We start from the raw sequence: 16,226 nt of genomic DNA, 5'->3' as shown, positions 1-16,226 counted from the left end.
GACATGTAAGATGGAAGATGGTGAAAGAGAAGGGGGGTGCAAACCTGAGAGAAATAAAGAGGGAAGACAGAAACTGGGAGGGAGCAAGAGAGAGACAGCTAACAAGAACGACGTACCCGATGAGAAAATGTCAGTGAACGCTTTGATGAAACTCTCATTACTGGTCAAAGGGAATTAATTACTCAGCAAAGAAGTGCAGACAGCAGCCATGTAAACAGCTAGCATATAAAGCTAACATGTGGCTAGGGGGTACAGGACACTCTCATTCCCTGTTAAAAATGAATTTAATAACATTTTGAAAGAAATTATACTATTCCAATTAACTGCAACGAAAGCCTGATCATCTGATGAGAGTTTGTGACAGACCACAGCAAGTCTTTTTAAAACAAGACAGTTCATTCCGGCAGCCATTTTGCTAATGCCCTCGGGTGGCTAATTTGTTGACATGTACGTACATCTAACTTTATTAGGAATGACACAAATCTCCAAAAAAATTGTCTGTTTAGAGTATAAAAAATACACAAATAAAAGTAATTGCAACTTTATACTGCACAATTGTGACTTTCTCAGCAGTTGCGAATTCATCTCTCACAATGTGACTTTCTCATAAACGCAACTTTTGTCATGATGCGACTTTATATCTCATAATTGAGACTTTGTTTCTAGCAGTTGCAATTTTATATCTCATAAATAGGATTTCATATCTCACATGGTGTCTATTTCTCGTAAACCCAATTTTCAATGGCAACGAGACTCTCGTAACCATGAAGTATTTTCTAGCAGTTGTAACTTCATAACGTACAATGTGACTATTTCTTTTAAATGCAACTTATTTGTCACAATGTGACTTTATATCTTGTAATTACGAATGCTTAACTCACAATGTGACTTTATTTCTTATAAACGCAATTTTTTTGTTGTAATGTGACTTTATATCACTTATGAATTTCTATCATACAATGTGACTATTTCTCATAAATGCTACTTTTTGTCACAATGAGAGTGTTTATCTTGTCACAGTGATGCTGTTTGTAGCAACTTCATATCTTGCAATGTGACTTTATATCTCATATTTTTTACTCTGAAGTGGAAACAGACTTCCATTCAAATTGGAAATAGTATCTGATAACAATGGCATCATAAATGTACCGTCTTTAGCGCAAATCAGGCTTTAAAAAAAGATTACTACAAATTATTTTTCCATAAGTTGTCTCCATTTTATATTGTCTGTGAAGAGTGAATTTGTGTGAGTTTAGCATGAACTGGATCATATTTTAGCCAAATACATAAGCATGTTCGTCTTTTGATGGCTTATTCAGGTAATATATTGGTGCACTGAAAAAAGCTCTGACCGTACGACCTGGAAATCGAACACACACTCACACAACCTTGGAAAGTCAATAAACAGCACAAGGTCACCACCTCCGAGAAATGCATATCCAGATTGTGTGCGCAAAACTCAGTGTTGGAGCAAGAGCCAAACTGGTTTCCGTTTACAAAGCAGACAATAGTGAATTAATTAGCAGCAAAGCGTTTGGCAGGGCGCCCTCTTTCTCTCTCTCCACCAGATGTCCGGGACAAGGTCACCATGCATAGGTGACCATTAGTTTAGTCTAGGATAAGAACACCAGCAGAACTTTACGCCCTCTACTTCTTCTCTCAGTCTTCAGTAAACCAATCGAAAGCCAGGGGACGGCCCTTCAAATCAAACACTCACAGGAGCGCAGAAAAATATTTACAGTTTCTCAGGAAATAGAGCAGGGCACCGGGAGTTCAAAGCTATTTATTGGGAATCAATGGAGCGCTTGGTTAGGTGAAAAACTGGATATCAAAATGCCAAAGTATGCAAGGAAAATCACAAGCTAGGACAGCGGCCCCTGACCACAACCACGCCCCCCTGTCTCGAGGGCCAAAATGATTAAGATTTGGTTTTCTGAGATGGACAGGAAAAGCAGCCGCCTGGTGAAAAAGGGAGGCTGGAACAAACAAAAGTGGTGGACAGGAAATCAATCAAGACTTCTATCTTCGTGAGTGGGCGGTCTTGCGATTTTAGAGGAAATACAAACATTCATGCCTTCATTGATTTTTACAAAGAAGAGGCTTGTTTTCTTCCCACAAACATATCAATTTTGCCTCACAGTTATTTTACTTTATCTACAGCTACTAAGTTTCTAGTGTAAAAGTGAATATTAGGAGACCTAATCCTTTGTTTCCTTTATTTACTCACCCTTCAAACTACACACACACAGACTACACACTTCAAAATTTCGGGATCAGTACAATGTTTTAAGGTTTTAGAAGTCTCTTGGGCTCACCAAAGCTGCATTTATTTGATACAGTGAAAATACAGTAAAAACAGTCATTTGAAGATTTATGGGTTTGGAATGACATGAAGGTGACTAAATTATTTCATTTTTGGATGAACGATCCCTTTAAATGCACTGCATTCATTGCATCTAGTTTAAAACTTCTCCCAATTCCCAAGTATTGTCCCCAAGGATATGTTCAATTTGGGCTTTGCAGATATTCTTACCTTGCATGAGTGTGTAGAATGTTCCTGAGGCCGAGAGGTTGGTGGTGACTGTGATGTCCTCTTTGTTGGAGCCCTCGGTTTGCACCCGAACAGTGCTGTCTGAATCAGTGCGGTAACTACTCACCCTGCCCGTGGGGTAGGTCATGTTTGTCAGCCGCCCATAGTTGTCATACCTATGGAGATGGAGAGAACAGGGACGGAGTGTGAGAAAAAAAAATTCTCAACTGGTCTTTAATGAGACCAACTGTGGCTTTCAATCGAATGCAGGACTGGGTTTCTAATGAGGGACTGTCAAAGTGAGTTGTAAAAGCAAGAGAAAGGCCTATGATAAAATGTAACTGTTTCTCTTTCGCTTCTGGAACGATTTACCACTTTTCCGGTTCTGTTTGCTCACGCAAGTGCAGTAGCGCAAAAACCTCATACTTCAACTTCCATCTTTGAAACAAAACTGACCTTATTTCAACCACTAGCTGTCAATTTTACATACTGCATATTTAAAGGGATAGTTCACCCAAAAATGACAAATCTCTCATCATTAACTCACCTTTTTTCATTCCATAACCATATGACTTTCTTCTATGGAACACAAGAAGATATTTTGAGAAATAACTGTTTGCTTCCCAGTTCATTCTTCAAAATATCTTATTTATTCTTCCACAGAAGAAAGAAAATCATATGAGTTTGGAAAAATATGATGATGAGAAAATGACAGAAATTTCCTTTTTGTGTGAACGATCCCTTAAGAACTCGACTACTTTGACTTCAAACCAACCATCGCAAACAGCCATAGAGTCAAATTCCTTGGGCAATCTAAAATGGCTTGTTTCTAAAAAATAAAATGCAATATGAAAATTTCACTGAGAGAGAGAGAACTGCGGCTCTACTGAAGAAAGACCTTTCGTCCAAACAGAAATGACAGCAAAAAAACTAAAATCTCCCACTAAGATCTTCAAAGCTAATATCTGATTTGGTGGAGATCCTAATTTTTCTTTTTCTCGGCTTTCACACAATATCACTGGGATTCGAAGCCAAGATTCCCTGTTTACAACACAGCTGTTTGGACCACAGTACCTCAACATCACAGGCTGTACACATAGAAGAAAATTCACTGTGCCATATAAAGAATGAAATGAGTCTCCTCCGTTTTCCTTTGTAGGTGATAATGAGGTGAAAGACAAAAGCTTTGGTAATACTACTTTCCTTATCAGCCTCTTTATTCCCCGTCCAAAACTCTTTTCATCATATCATATTTTGCTGCACCCTTTTTCAAGAGGAAAAAAAAGGATTGCAGGGTGGCAACACAATAGAGTAGTAAATGACTGCAGTCGACCCACTATGGTTTTGTTCTGTTCTTTGGAAAGCAAACTAAATTATCCTGTTTTCTTCTCCTACTTTGTTCCTTTCCTCCCTATATTTTTTATTTGCCAGCTTGCCACGTGAGCGCTCTCTCAGGAGGCTGAGAGTGGAGTAAGTGCAGACTGATTCATCTCGGTGACCAAACATCTCCTTTTAGAGCAGCAGTCTATTGTAGTCATGGAGAACAGACCGCCTCAAAGCACCCTGGGACTGGAGTATTGGTCAAGATGTACCACTGAGTCACGGCCGCGGTTCACATTGTGTGACACAAAAACATGGGAATAAAGCACTCGTAAACAATCATGTTAATGTCTATATCCATCTGAGTCCCTTAGTAGTTTTTATTTTTTTATTTCTTTTCAAACACTGTCAAGGTATTGAAAAAGCATACACTACTGTTCAAAGGTTTAGGGTCGGAATGTTTTTTTAAAGAAGCCTCTTGTGCTCACCAATACTGCATTTACGGTGCTTGATCAAAAATACAGTAAAAACTAAAATATTGTGAAATATTATTACAATTTAAAAAAAATATATTTTAATATGTAATTTATTCCTGTGATGGCAATGAATTTTCAGCATCATTACTCCAGGCTTCAGTGTCACATTATCTTTTATCTTTCAGAAATCATTCTAATATGCCGATTTGCTGCTCGAGAAACATCTTACCGACCCAAAACTTTTGAATGGTAGTGTATTTTTTTGAAAACATGAGCATACAAATGCGTGAAATATGCACTGAGGATCAATGCTTAAAAATTATTAATTCATTATTAATGACTGCACTTTTACTACTTTTATTTTTATGTATATAGCACGGTTTCCAAAGTTCAAGGACTTTAGGATTTATAATCAACTAGATTAAGATAGAAAAAAAACAAAACAAAAAACTTACCAATACAAAACTTCACTAATAATAATATAATATAATACAATCTTGTGAAAGCTCAACAATAACTAATAATAACACATTTTTTAAAATATTTTTAAAAGGAACTATTAGTTTGTCAATACTAATGCTCATACATGATAAACCCTTTCATGCATGAATTATGACAACCTCATTTAGGATTTTTTTTCTCATATTTCTCTTAGGGCATGAAAAACAAGATTTGAAATCTTGATATTTTTTTTACACATATTTTTCAAAGAGATTTTCAGATATCCACTTGAGTGGATCGTATGCGTTTATAGTTTTAACTGAAGAGATACTGTATTAAACATAATACATTAATAACGAAGCAATATTGTGTGTATTTAACAAACCAATGAATACAATTATATATATAAAAAAATGTGTATACAAAAAATATAAGCGCGAGACATTGCATACTCAATTGAACTTCATACAAGTTGAACTTCATTGAACTTCACGAGTAAAGTAATGCATTACAAGTAACATTCATAACATAATCAGATTACTTTTGGATCTAACGAGTAAAGTAATGCATTTAAAGTAACGTGCATTGTGTAATCAGATTACTTTCTGATGTTATGAGTAAAGTAATGCACTACAAGTAACGTGCATTACATAATCAGATTACTTTTTGATCTAACGAGTAAAGTAATGCATTACAAGTAACGGCATTATGTAATCAGATTACTTTTTGATCTAATGAGTAAAGTAATGCATTACAAGTAACGGTTTTATGTAATCAGATTACTTTTTGACCTAACAAGTAACGGAATTATGTAATCAGATTACTTTTTGATCTAACGATTAAAGTAATGCATTACAAGTAACGGTATTATGTAATCAGATTACTTTTTGATCTAACAAGTAACAGAATTATGTAATCAGATTACTTTTTGATCTAACAAGTAAAGTAATGCATTACAAGTAACGGTATTATGTAATCAGATTACTTTTTGATCTAACAAGTAAAGTAATGCATTACAAGTAACGGCATTATGTAATCAGATTACTTTTTGATCTAACGAGTAAAGTAATGCATTACAATTAATGTACATTACATAAGCACATGTTTTTTTATGTTAATGCAAATTACATTATAATAACACAAATTTATTTACAGTCAAAGAAGTTACTGCAGATTAAATATTTTCAAAAATAACAATCACAGTGTTAGTATAAATTGTAGCTTGAAGCTTGAAAGCCTCAAAATTTGTTTATTTGAATTGATGTAAAAGAGGTCCCAGTGCATTATTCAAAATTCCACCTTTTGTGTTTCATATAAGAAAGTAAATCATACAGGCTTTTGAGGGTGAATAAATTATGACAGAACTTTTTTTGAGGTGAAGTTCCACAAAATTGGAAGACTTTCCGAACATATATAAGCAATAGGCTTTTTAGGAAAAATTAAATAGATAAAATTAGGAGAATTAGGAAGAATCATTGAATCATCAATAATGTACTGCCATTCATGTAATCAATAAAAATGTAACTGCAGTCTGATTACAAGCATTATAAAATGTAATTTAACCTAATTACAAGTATTTCATTTTAGGAATCTGACTGTGTATCCCAGAATACATATAATCAGGTACTACCAAGCATTGTCCCTTAGTGTGCATGACAACAAGTTTCATATTTGGACATCGTAGCAAACGTCTTTGTTATGCTTGTGCTACTCGCTGTACAGAGTCTGCACGAGTCCTGGCCGATGTAACGTCCGCAGGCGAGCACGCTTCACTGGGACTTAATGAATTCAGGTGGCAGAGATGATAAACCGCATGTACCGCTCTTCAGAGCGTGCAGATAAATTGTTTAGGTCGCTCTTTTCCAGTGCAGGAAAACAGTGACTTTGACCCTCAGATGGCAGCTTGACCTTCAAAGTTAATTATGCTAAATATATTATCATATTACAACAAATGAAGAAAAACAAAAACTCAACAACCAAGCTTTCTTTATCACAAAAGACGACCTCTTGTTGCCTGAGGGAATGGACGGATCTAATTGCTAGGGAAGGAAAAAAAACAACAGAGCAACTATTTTTGATGTTAATTATTGTTTTTTCTTTCTCTCTAATTGCAATTATTGAGTAAATGTACTTCGCCTGCCATTTGTTCATTTGGCAAAGGGAGATTAAACAAATGATATGACAGCATGGGACCTAAACAAAGGACAAAAAACTGAACTTTCTTGAAAAAAGGAGGCGATGAGGCGATGCCACTTATGGTTGGTTATCTATCAAATATGCAGCATTTGTACATTAAAAAAAACAGTCCAAGCAATACATGTGTGTGTTTTAAATTAGTTTTGCCTACAGTCAAGGTCACATGAAAGTAAAAATGCTAATGAATACGCTACATAAGTATTAATGTAAACATATTTTCTGTTCTGTTATACAGACAGAGGGTCAAGACGAAATCATTTTCTGTAGTAATAATGATTCAATTTAGTTAATCTGGAATTAGTTACAGGAGCGTAGTGAGTGGGCCTATAGGCATGCCAACATTTTTAACTGGAATAAAAGAGTAAACTTGATGAATAGCTGTCATCTTTACATTAGCAATTACTGGGTGGGCCTGCGCCTATTAATGACTACCCGCAGTAACAAGTGGGCAAGTTATAACTGATGCAAAAACACACTTATAAAAATCATGGGGAAAAAAACACAGAGGAAGCACATGTACCATTGGACACTGATCAATTTACATTGAGATGTTTTTAGATTTTAGAATTTAGATTTAATAATAAAAAAAAAAAGTCATATATATCATATAATTCGTATAAAATAAATATCGAATGTTATTGAACGATTGTGTTAATGTGAAAATAAAACATGTGCTTGAACTACAGACACAGGAACACCACTGTCTGAAATACTCATGGAACCAATTACCTTACAGCAAATGACTGAAGTCCAATAAACCACTGAGACCTTGTGAACTCCTGACTGTATCTACTGTAACATGACCCACAGCCAACCAAGACGTTTGCAATTACGCTGCGCAGGAGTAAATTTAGCTTCCAGTACCCGAGTGAACCGGTACTGTAAAGTACGTAGAGATGAATGTGAATCTTTGCGGGCTGCCAAAAACTGATCATCTTTTAGCTTGAATAAGTATAAAAAGATTGTGACATTGTGAGCATTGAAGAGGATGTCACTTTTTAAAATGTAGTAATTTTCCTTAAACATTTATATGTTTAACATTTAATATTAATAAAAAAATCTAAAATATCTTAAATATAAATAATTACTTATTATTATTAATATTATTATCACTTTAAGATTATGTAAAATGACTAACATTCATGAATATACTGTATAAAATGTATATATAATAATCTATAAAATCGAAAAGAAAAACATATATATATATATATATATATATATATATATATATATATATATATATATATATATATATATATATGTAAGTATGTATGTATGTATGTATGTACGTGTATATGTGTGTGTGTGTTGTGTGTGCATGTGTTTATATATGTGGCTTAATTGTTGTCTGTTGTATTCTGCATTTTATGCCCAGTGTATGGAAAAATAGTCTGCCTTAGTATATCAGTACATTTCCAGTATACTCACTCATAGAAGGTAGTCCATCCATCTTCATTGCTTTTGGTGGCCAGCAGACCTGAGCTTCCATGATAAGTCATCATGGCTATCTCTTGACCCTGGGCAGCAACACTCTTCAGCGCATTATTAGTTCCAATAGTGAACCAGAATGTCTGGCCATCAGGACACATCAGCCAGAGCGGCAATCCCGTTGTGTCTCTCCGAATGGTCACTTTGTTCTTATTCTTGTCCGTGATGCTGCTCAGGTCACCTTCGCCAGAGTAGGTCAAGTTGTACAGGTAGTCTCCTGTGGTCAGGCTCTGAGTGTAGATGTGACTACTGTTCACATCAAACAGGTAGAGTTCATCGTCAATCGGCGAAGAAACCTCATACATGTTAAGTGGGTTGAGAAATGCTTTATTCCTCCTGACATATCGGATACGTATGTTACCCAGGTCAGCGATGAAGAGCTCTCCATCGGGCGAAACCGCCAACGAAGAGGGTGCGTTTAGCTTGGCGTCTTTGGCATAGCCGTCGTCACCCGAATAGCAGTCGCAGTTAGCGTCATTTTTGCAGTCGCAGCCACTGGGGGCACCGGCGACCAGAGAGATCTCACCATTCGTTGAGACCTGTCGGACACGGTTGATCTTTTTCTCGTCCGACTCGGCGATGTAAAGCAGGCCGTTATGGGAGACAGCGAGAGCGTTGGCGGATTCCAAGGTGGCGTGGATTGCGACTTTGCTGACCAGAAAGTGATCCAGGCCGGGTACCTGGCAGTGCATCGGCCTCCCTGCCACAATCCTCACTTGATGGTTCTCTGAGATCTGCAGGACTACGTTGTTGTCCAGCACATAGAGGGAATTGTCCATCGGGCTGACGGCCAGGTCAGTGGGCCATTCTAGACGCACCTATGGGAAATGGGAAAAAAGAAATCATAATAATCAATTACGTCGAAATAATCAATTAATTACACTTTCTTTTTTCTTTTTCTTTTTAAGTTTATGAAACAGCCAACACTCAAATATCAACACTCAAATAAAAAAATATATATTAAAATTTTAATTGAACATAAGGAAGACATATCAACTTTTTAACGCTATATTAATGTGTTGCTAAAATATAAATGGTGGCTGTAATAAAAACTTGCTTTAATTTTTTCAAAAATACATTAAATACTAAAGAACAAGATTAGTAAAAATGAGCATGCTGTCATATCGATTATTCACGAATAATCAAGCAGTACTGCATATATTTGTGTGTGTGTGTGTATATATATTTTACACACATATATTATATATTCACAAACTTTTATGTTAGATGCGATCAATTGTGATTACATATAATTAATATGTAATATAGTGCATATATGGACATTGAATGTTTTCGTAAATGTAATATTGAGTTACATTATTTGCAAGCTGTTTTATTGACATCTTTCCATACTGGTTGAGCAATTACATGATAGAGGATACATTTCAGTAAGTTGTACTGTATCTTTCAAAATACCTTCTGATGTTTTCATTCATATTTATTTTGTACTGTAACTAGTAGTACAGAGGAAAATATGATCTGTTGCAACCCAATCTCACAGGAAAACGTAACTATTTTATGAAGTGAATTTCGTATGAATTCATATAAAAAAGTAAGCATGAAGGTCCCCCCCTAAACCTAACCACCACTGGGGCGTAAGTAAATCTTACGAAAACATACAAATGAGATTTCATCTGCTAAATAATGCAACATACTGAATTTTCTTTGTTACATCTGAAAAGAGATTTATCAAGGCAAGAGGTTAAAACCGAAATCCCAGACATCAATAATGGGAAAGCAAATACAAGATTTGAATAGGTCAGAACTTCCTCAGAACACAAACAGAACTTAAAATAAGGCTGGTTCATCTGATAAACATGAAAGTTAAAAAAAGGAAGCTGAATTAGTGATAAGAAAGAGAAGCAGGGAGAGAAAGTGAGTCAACTGCTCAGATTAAACCATCACGGTGAGGAGGAAATGGACGTGTGGACTCCCAAAACAACATACTTGCACCGTATCTGTCACCCCTCCACATGGATGTCTTTTTCTAGCTTTGGCTTATTAATTTCATAATGGAAAGCAACTGCAGCAGGGGAACAGGACCTTTGTAACAAAACGTAGCACACTTATCAAACAGGACTGCTGCCTCCTGTCTGGCTGCCTAAATTATGACTTATTGTTCTGAAAATAATGCAGCAGGCTTTTAACACAAAAATGATTGAATCTGGTGAATTTGCACAGACCCTCTCTTCACTAGGGGACCGTAATCACTCTCTTAGGGGCCGAAAATGAAGAGTCTTATTTCAATAGTGTTCTTGGCACGCTAACAAGTCTGGCTGATTAGTAGGATGCTTTTAATGCACTCAGAGAATACACAAAAAGCTACCAAGCTGAGCTTAATATTAAATGTATTATACAAAAGTAGAAAACTAATCTGGAGCCGTCGCCTGGGACATGTCGGTTTTTAAGGAGCAGCGAGAAAATAGCATGTAAATAGCATGACTAATGTAGTGCATTCAAAGTTTGCTGACTTTCTCATAATAGATTCCTAAATGTGACTTTTATAACTGAAAAGACAGAAAAACGTTAAGCTGACATTTTCATCAGAGACAAACAAACAGACGGCATTTAGATGAAAAAAAGAAATGGCTACAAACCTCATTTTACAGACTCAGACATTCACCTAATAATAAAAAAAGGACAATTCAGCTTTAACACCCAATTGTCTTTCATTAATTCAACATACTGCATTAGTCATTCAAAGCTAAATAATCATTTTGGTGAGGAGTTATGGGTAATATTTCTGCATGAAACCGAAAATGCATACAAAAACTAGATAACAATGAACAGTATGCATACTGCCAATAACCAATGACAAATCGAGACCCAAAAAATGCATCGGAATACAGCAATAAATAAAAATGGGGGAACCAGAAATGGATAACTGTGAAAAAAAAAGAAAAATAAGGGATAACCCATATACTGTAGTTAGTCTCACAAGCGCATGAATTTCAGTGTCCAAAAAGATCCTGGACTGTCCGATAAGTCCTCAACAACATAAAACATAGCACTCAATACAGCACTCTGCCCTCATTCCTGGAAATGATGCCCGCAGCCTGAGCTGATCTATATCAAACTGCCTCATAGATGCTGGTCTGCAGTAATCTATTGGCCACAGCCACTGCCATGGCTTAAGTAGCACCAAGGATTGATTTTAAGATACGATTAAGTCCCAGTAAGACCCGGAGAAAGAAGACTCTCAATGCCTAACTGAGTCACCGTGTTCTGTTCGATATCGGTCAGTGATATCTCCCCCGAGCTGAAACCTACAACAAACACATGTGACATGATATCAAGATCTCTTATCAAGGCAGAGGGATTAATATAATAAGACAAAGCATGGTGCAGCAGTGAAGAAGTGGAGATGGAGAGGGATGGGCCTTGACCAAAACCGAATGCCCATTTAATTTTTGTTAAAGTCAGCGTGAACTGGAAGTTGCAATCGACTTTACTTCAGTATTTTCCGAAGTGAAAAATTGAATGAGAAATAGAGGGCGTGGTTTGTTTTTCCCACTGGGAATTGTTGGGCTCTAGAAAAGTTGGCGTTCCATTCGCAGCAGACTGGAAGGGATGTTCTAGCCCAGCTGTCGAAAACTGACGTCATCAGAGAAGGAAGGCCATTCCAAAGGGGAAGTACATTTTCAGATTTTGGCCATGTTCACGCAGCAGCAGAATACGGTTGTCAGTCCTGTATTTGAGTCCTTAATACGGTTACATTTACACACAGTTCAGTTATTTATGGGAGTGACAACCACATTCTATAATTGAACTCTCACCTGTACATTTTCAGGACTCAAAACCTCATTTTTGGAAAACCTGCGCCGTGTAAACGAAACTAGTTGTCTGTCACGTCTTACAGTGCGAGAGAGCGGCTCTGTGCTGCACAAACACGTTTCTATCGTGTGCTGCGTGTTTTTTTTATGTGTGGCTTCAGTAGCTTACAGCAACGGAGAGATGAGCTGTGTGTCATCTGAAGGTTTCAGATCCAGTCACTGTTCTCCACCAGAGCGGTTACTGTCAGTTTTGTGTTCTACGCACAACTCAAATGCTCCACTCTCCATCCTGATAAAAAAACTGCTGTCGGTTAATGAAGATTCGATGGATGAACTCGCGGCTCGATTGGACTCTTGTCAAATGTGATGAGATTTTTCAGTTTTATGGACGTCGCCATCTTTGATATTACTTTGGTCACGGTAACTATGAATATTGATAAGAGAATATGGGTTTGACTCCTGTTGCGTTCATACATACAGTACTCGAGACACTACTGTAAGTTCCTGATGAAAGATAAAAAAGACTTTGTTTTTTTCAAAATTGCAAGCATTAATTGTTCACCACAAGAATATCACTGCACTAAGAAAGTAAATAGGGTCAGTTTTGATGAAGAAACTCGATCGCTTTTATTCACATATAAACATTGATTAGAAACATAAACAGAAGCTCGACTGTACATGCTTGACACACAGGAATGAACCTCATTGGTTCTTGCTGAAGCTCAAACGTGCTGCGTAACACAAGAATGAACCTCATTGGTTCTTGCTGAAGCTCAAACGTGCTGCGTAACACAAGAACGAACCTCATTGTATGTATATATATATATATATATATATATATATAAATAAACACACCAATTACTTTCATCTGATTTCTAGGGGAGATACATTGAATAAAATTAGTGCATGAAAAAAGAAAAGAAAAAACGAGAGATACATTTTCCAGATGAAAACACACCAGATCAACAGATGTCTTGATGTTCTCGTGCTATCAGGGTAAATCTTTGTTTATTAAATCCATTTTCTCCTCAACAGTAGTGGTTAAATATTCACAAATATATCCTGTGTTTTTGTGTGGTGTGTGTGCGTGTGTGGGGGGTGGGGGGATTTCACACCCCTGTGAGTGACAGACAGGATGTGTCATCTCTATTTCTCTGTCTATTCCTCACACTTTCACACACCAACAAAGAGAGGGAATAAACGGTTCACACTCTCATAAATCCAACGCTAGAACAGCTGCCGTTAAATCCTCCAACATACGCTGAAGGCAGGCGTAATGAGAACATGCAGGCTTGACCTTGTCCGAAAGCATGTAAGCCAGCTTGCATCTTAAACAGCCTTTTCAAAAGGCGGTCCTTACAGTGACTTTTCTTATCAATTTTGATTCATGTCATAAAAGGGAAAATAATCGCTCACTTAGTTTGAAGACATGCTGTTTTGGACCAGCCGTTGCTGTAGATAACAGGGTTGTGCACCAATTCAAATTAACTGAGGTAGCAAACAAGATGTAAAATTGACCTTTCACTAAGCTCTGCCCACCTTGAACTCTTTAGTTGCTATAAACACTTCAATGACCCGAATCAATATGTAAATGAATTAAAGTTAAGATAACATTTTCAAGCTCTCAACAACTCAAGATTCTGTTTTGCATTAAATTAATCAAAATTAATGTAGCCTTAGTGAGAGCAAGAGACTTTCAAAACCTTACAAAAAAACAAAAACACACCTTCTATGGACTTGTTATCCAAGATGGCTCCTGTCTGTATACGCGTAATGTACTGAATTGATAAAGTATCTTCTTATTAAACTGTTTGTACACTTACAAAGTTCTCAATGCTTCGGTTTGCATGTAGGGACCCTCATTATGCTACCGTGTTAGTGTGAGGCTATTTTGAGCCTTGTTAGTGGTATTAACTAGTGATTTAATTTTACTTATTCTATGCCCCATTTACTAGCGTTATAAGCTAATCTGTTTTTAGAGATAAAACTCTTTACATTCGATTTTCAAGAAAAGGCATCCCAGAGAACGATCTACTCGGTAACCATGTGTTAATTACCCCAAGGTTCATATTTCACCGGAGTTGTCCTTTAAATTAAGATATATTTACTTGAGAGGTCTTTTATGTGACTTTACACTTATCTGACCAATTTTTCAGAAAACAGGACTTAATTTCTTAGTAAATATACACTGGAAAAAAATTGGTGTAGTATTTACTTTTTTCACTCAGAAATTACTAGTAAATTTCAAGAAATAATTACAAAGAAACCATAAGTAACACTGAATTAAACATGACATTTAGAAGCAGAACGACTGAAATAGCTTTCTTGTAAAAATACTCCAATAATCTTAGAAAAGTACTTATTTTTGTCTTAAGTGTATCGTAATTTAAGAATGTTTGATATATGTAGTGGACAGTGTATATAATAGGTTACAGATTACAAGTTACCCTATTTAAAATGTAATGAGTAGTGTAATTATTTCAATTACTTTATTAAAGTAAATGTAACTGATTACATTTGATAACTTTTTGATTACTTTTCAAAATTTCTAACGAATGTTTTCAACTGTTAATCCTTTTCAAACATTTAAACCAGGCAGGGTTAACCTTACACTAGTACTCAACACTGATTACTGTCAGACTTTTAAAAAAATCCTTGAATTAAGATTATAACAATTTAATTTTAAAGCACAGCCACCACAAAATCAGATTTTAGCTTTTTACTTTGAGATTGTTCTGAGGTTAAATACAGATTTCTAGATAAAATGATTTTAAAATTTCCAGCACTGGAATGCATTTTTAGCACTCATGGTGGCAACTCTCAGACAGGTTGTAGCCTAAAGCTTTCAGTGGCAATGTGGATTGATGTAATTGCCAGACGTGGTGCGCTGCAATTTCAAACAAGAGAACCAATCAAAAGCATCAGAATAGCATCGCTTTACTAAACGGCAGGTGGCATCGTGCACATCAAAAGCAGGCAAAGCAACAACATACTATTAATCAACATATACTAGCTTTTTACAGAACATATTTAGAAAATATAACCCCCTCTGTAATCATTAACATTTTCATAACTGTAATCGGTTACAGTTACTGAGAAAAAAACTTGTAATTACATTACGTAATGCATGTAACTAGTTACTCCCCAACACTGGTAGTAGAAAGCAAAAGAAAAATACAGAATAAGAAGATAATTTTTTCACAGTGTTTAAATTTTGAATTTTGCCCAAGCCCAGCGAATAACCCCTGTATTCGGTACCTAACATGACCATCACTAAAGTAAAAAGACATTTCCATTCCTCCAAGAATGCGCAGTTATCACCATATTTCTACGTTCAGCAGGGGATGAAGAGAATATTTATTCTCGGAAACGGAATAGTTGTGAAGAAATATTCTTGCCAAGTCTCAAATTCATAGTGCTCGGGCAGGGTGCCTTTGCTGCCCGAAAGGCAAACAAATTTGGAATATAATGTGAGGTGTGCTCTGAATGTAAGATCTGAATAGTAAGTGGGAAGGAATGAAGCCATCACAGATTTAGAGCCTCCAATGGGGTCTTATTGGAAGCGGAGGTATCAGGACCTATAGAGCATCACGTGTTAATGAATTCGGCACCAAAAATATAATATTTTCTGTTGGATCTAGGTGGGAATTGGCAGACGGTGTATCAGAGGGAGGAAACAGGCTTCGGATGAGCCCTCAAAAGTGTGGCAGCAGCAGGCTTAAGTAATGCGGCGGCGTGTTTGATGCAGTGAGCGTGTGCTGCACATGAATTTTTAATGGATGCTTTTTACCGTCTGAGTGTCTTTGGCAGAAGCTGGTGTGATTTGTCATCATTGAGGCCGGGACTGCAGTGGTCTTTTTCTGTGAGTGTGTGTGTTTTCTCTGAGGTGCAGCTGGAGGTCGTCTCCCCAGTGCTCCACGTCCTCTCAGCAAAATAAAGCCTCTCTGTCAGGCGGCAGAGCCATTATTGAGCAAACCATAAGCTGGACGGATACATGTA

At 36.5% G+C, this 16,226-nt stretch overlaps 1 protein-coding gene across 2 annotated transcripts in view; it reads right to left on the bottom strand.

Annotated features, from left to right (window-relative positions):
• Positions 1 to 16,226, bottom strand: part of tenm4 (teneurin transmembrane protein 4) — a gene marked incomplete at its 5' end in the record, with an annotated part of 172,576 nt that overhangs the window by 22,657 nt on the left and 133,693 nt on the right. For both annotated transcript variants that reach the window (XM_079823975.1, XM_079823976.1), the window contains 2 exons: positions 2,534 to 2,706; positions 8,395 to 9,272. In XM_079823975.1, the coding sequence (XP_079680101.1) occupies positions 2,534 to 2,706; positions 8,395 to 9,272 (1,051 nt within the window). The remainder of the gene's footprint in view (positions 1 to 2,533; positions 2,707 to 8,394; positions 9,273 to 16,226) is intronic.

This window comes from Gobio gobio (assembly GCF_949357685.1).
Source record: "Gobio gobio genome assembly, chromosome: 8".
Lineage (NCBI taxonomy): Eukaryota > Metazoa > Chordata > Actinopteri > Cypriniformes > Gobionidae > Gobio > Gobio gobio.
Note: the sequence above shows the minus strand (reverse complement) of the source record. Positions and strands in the feature narration are given on the sequence as shown.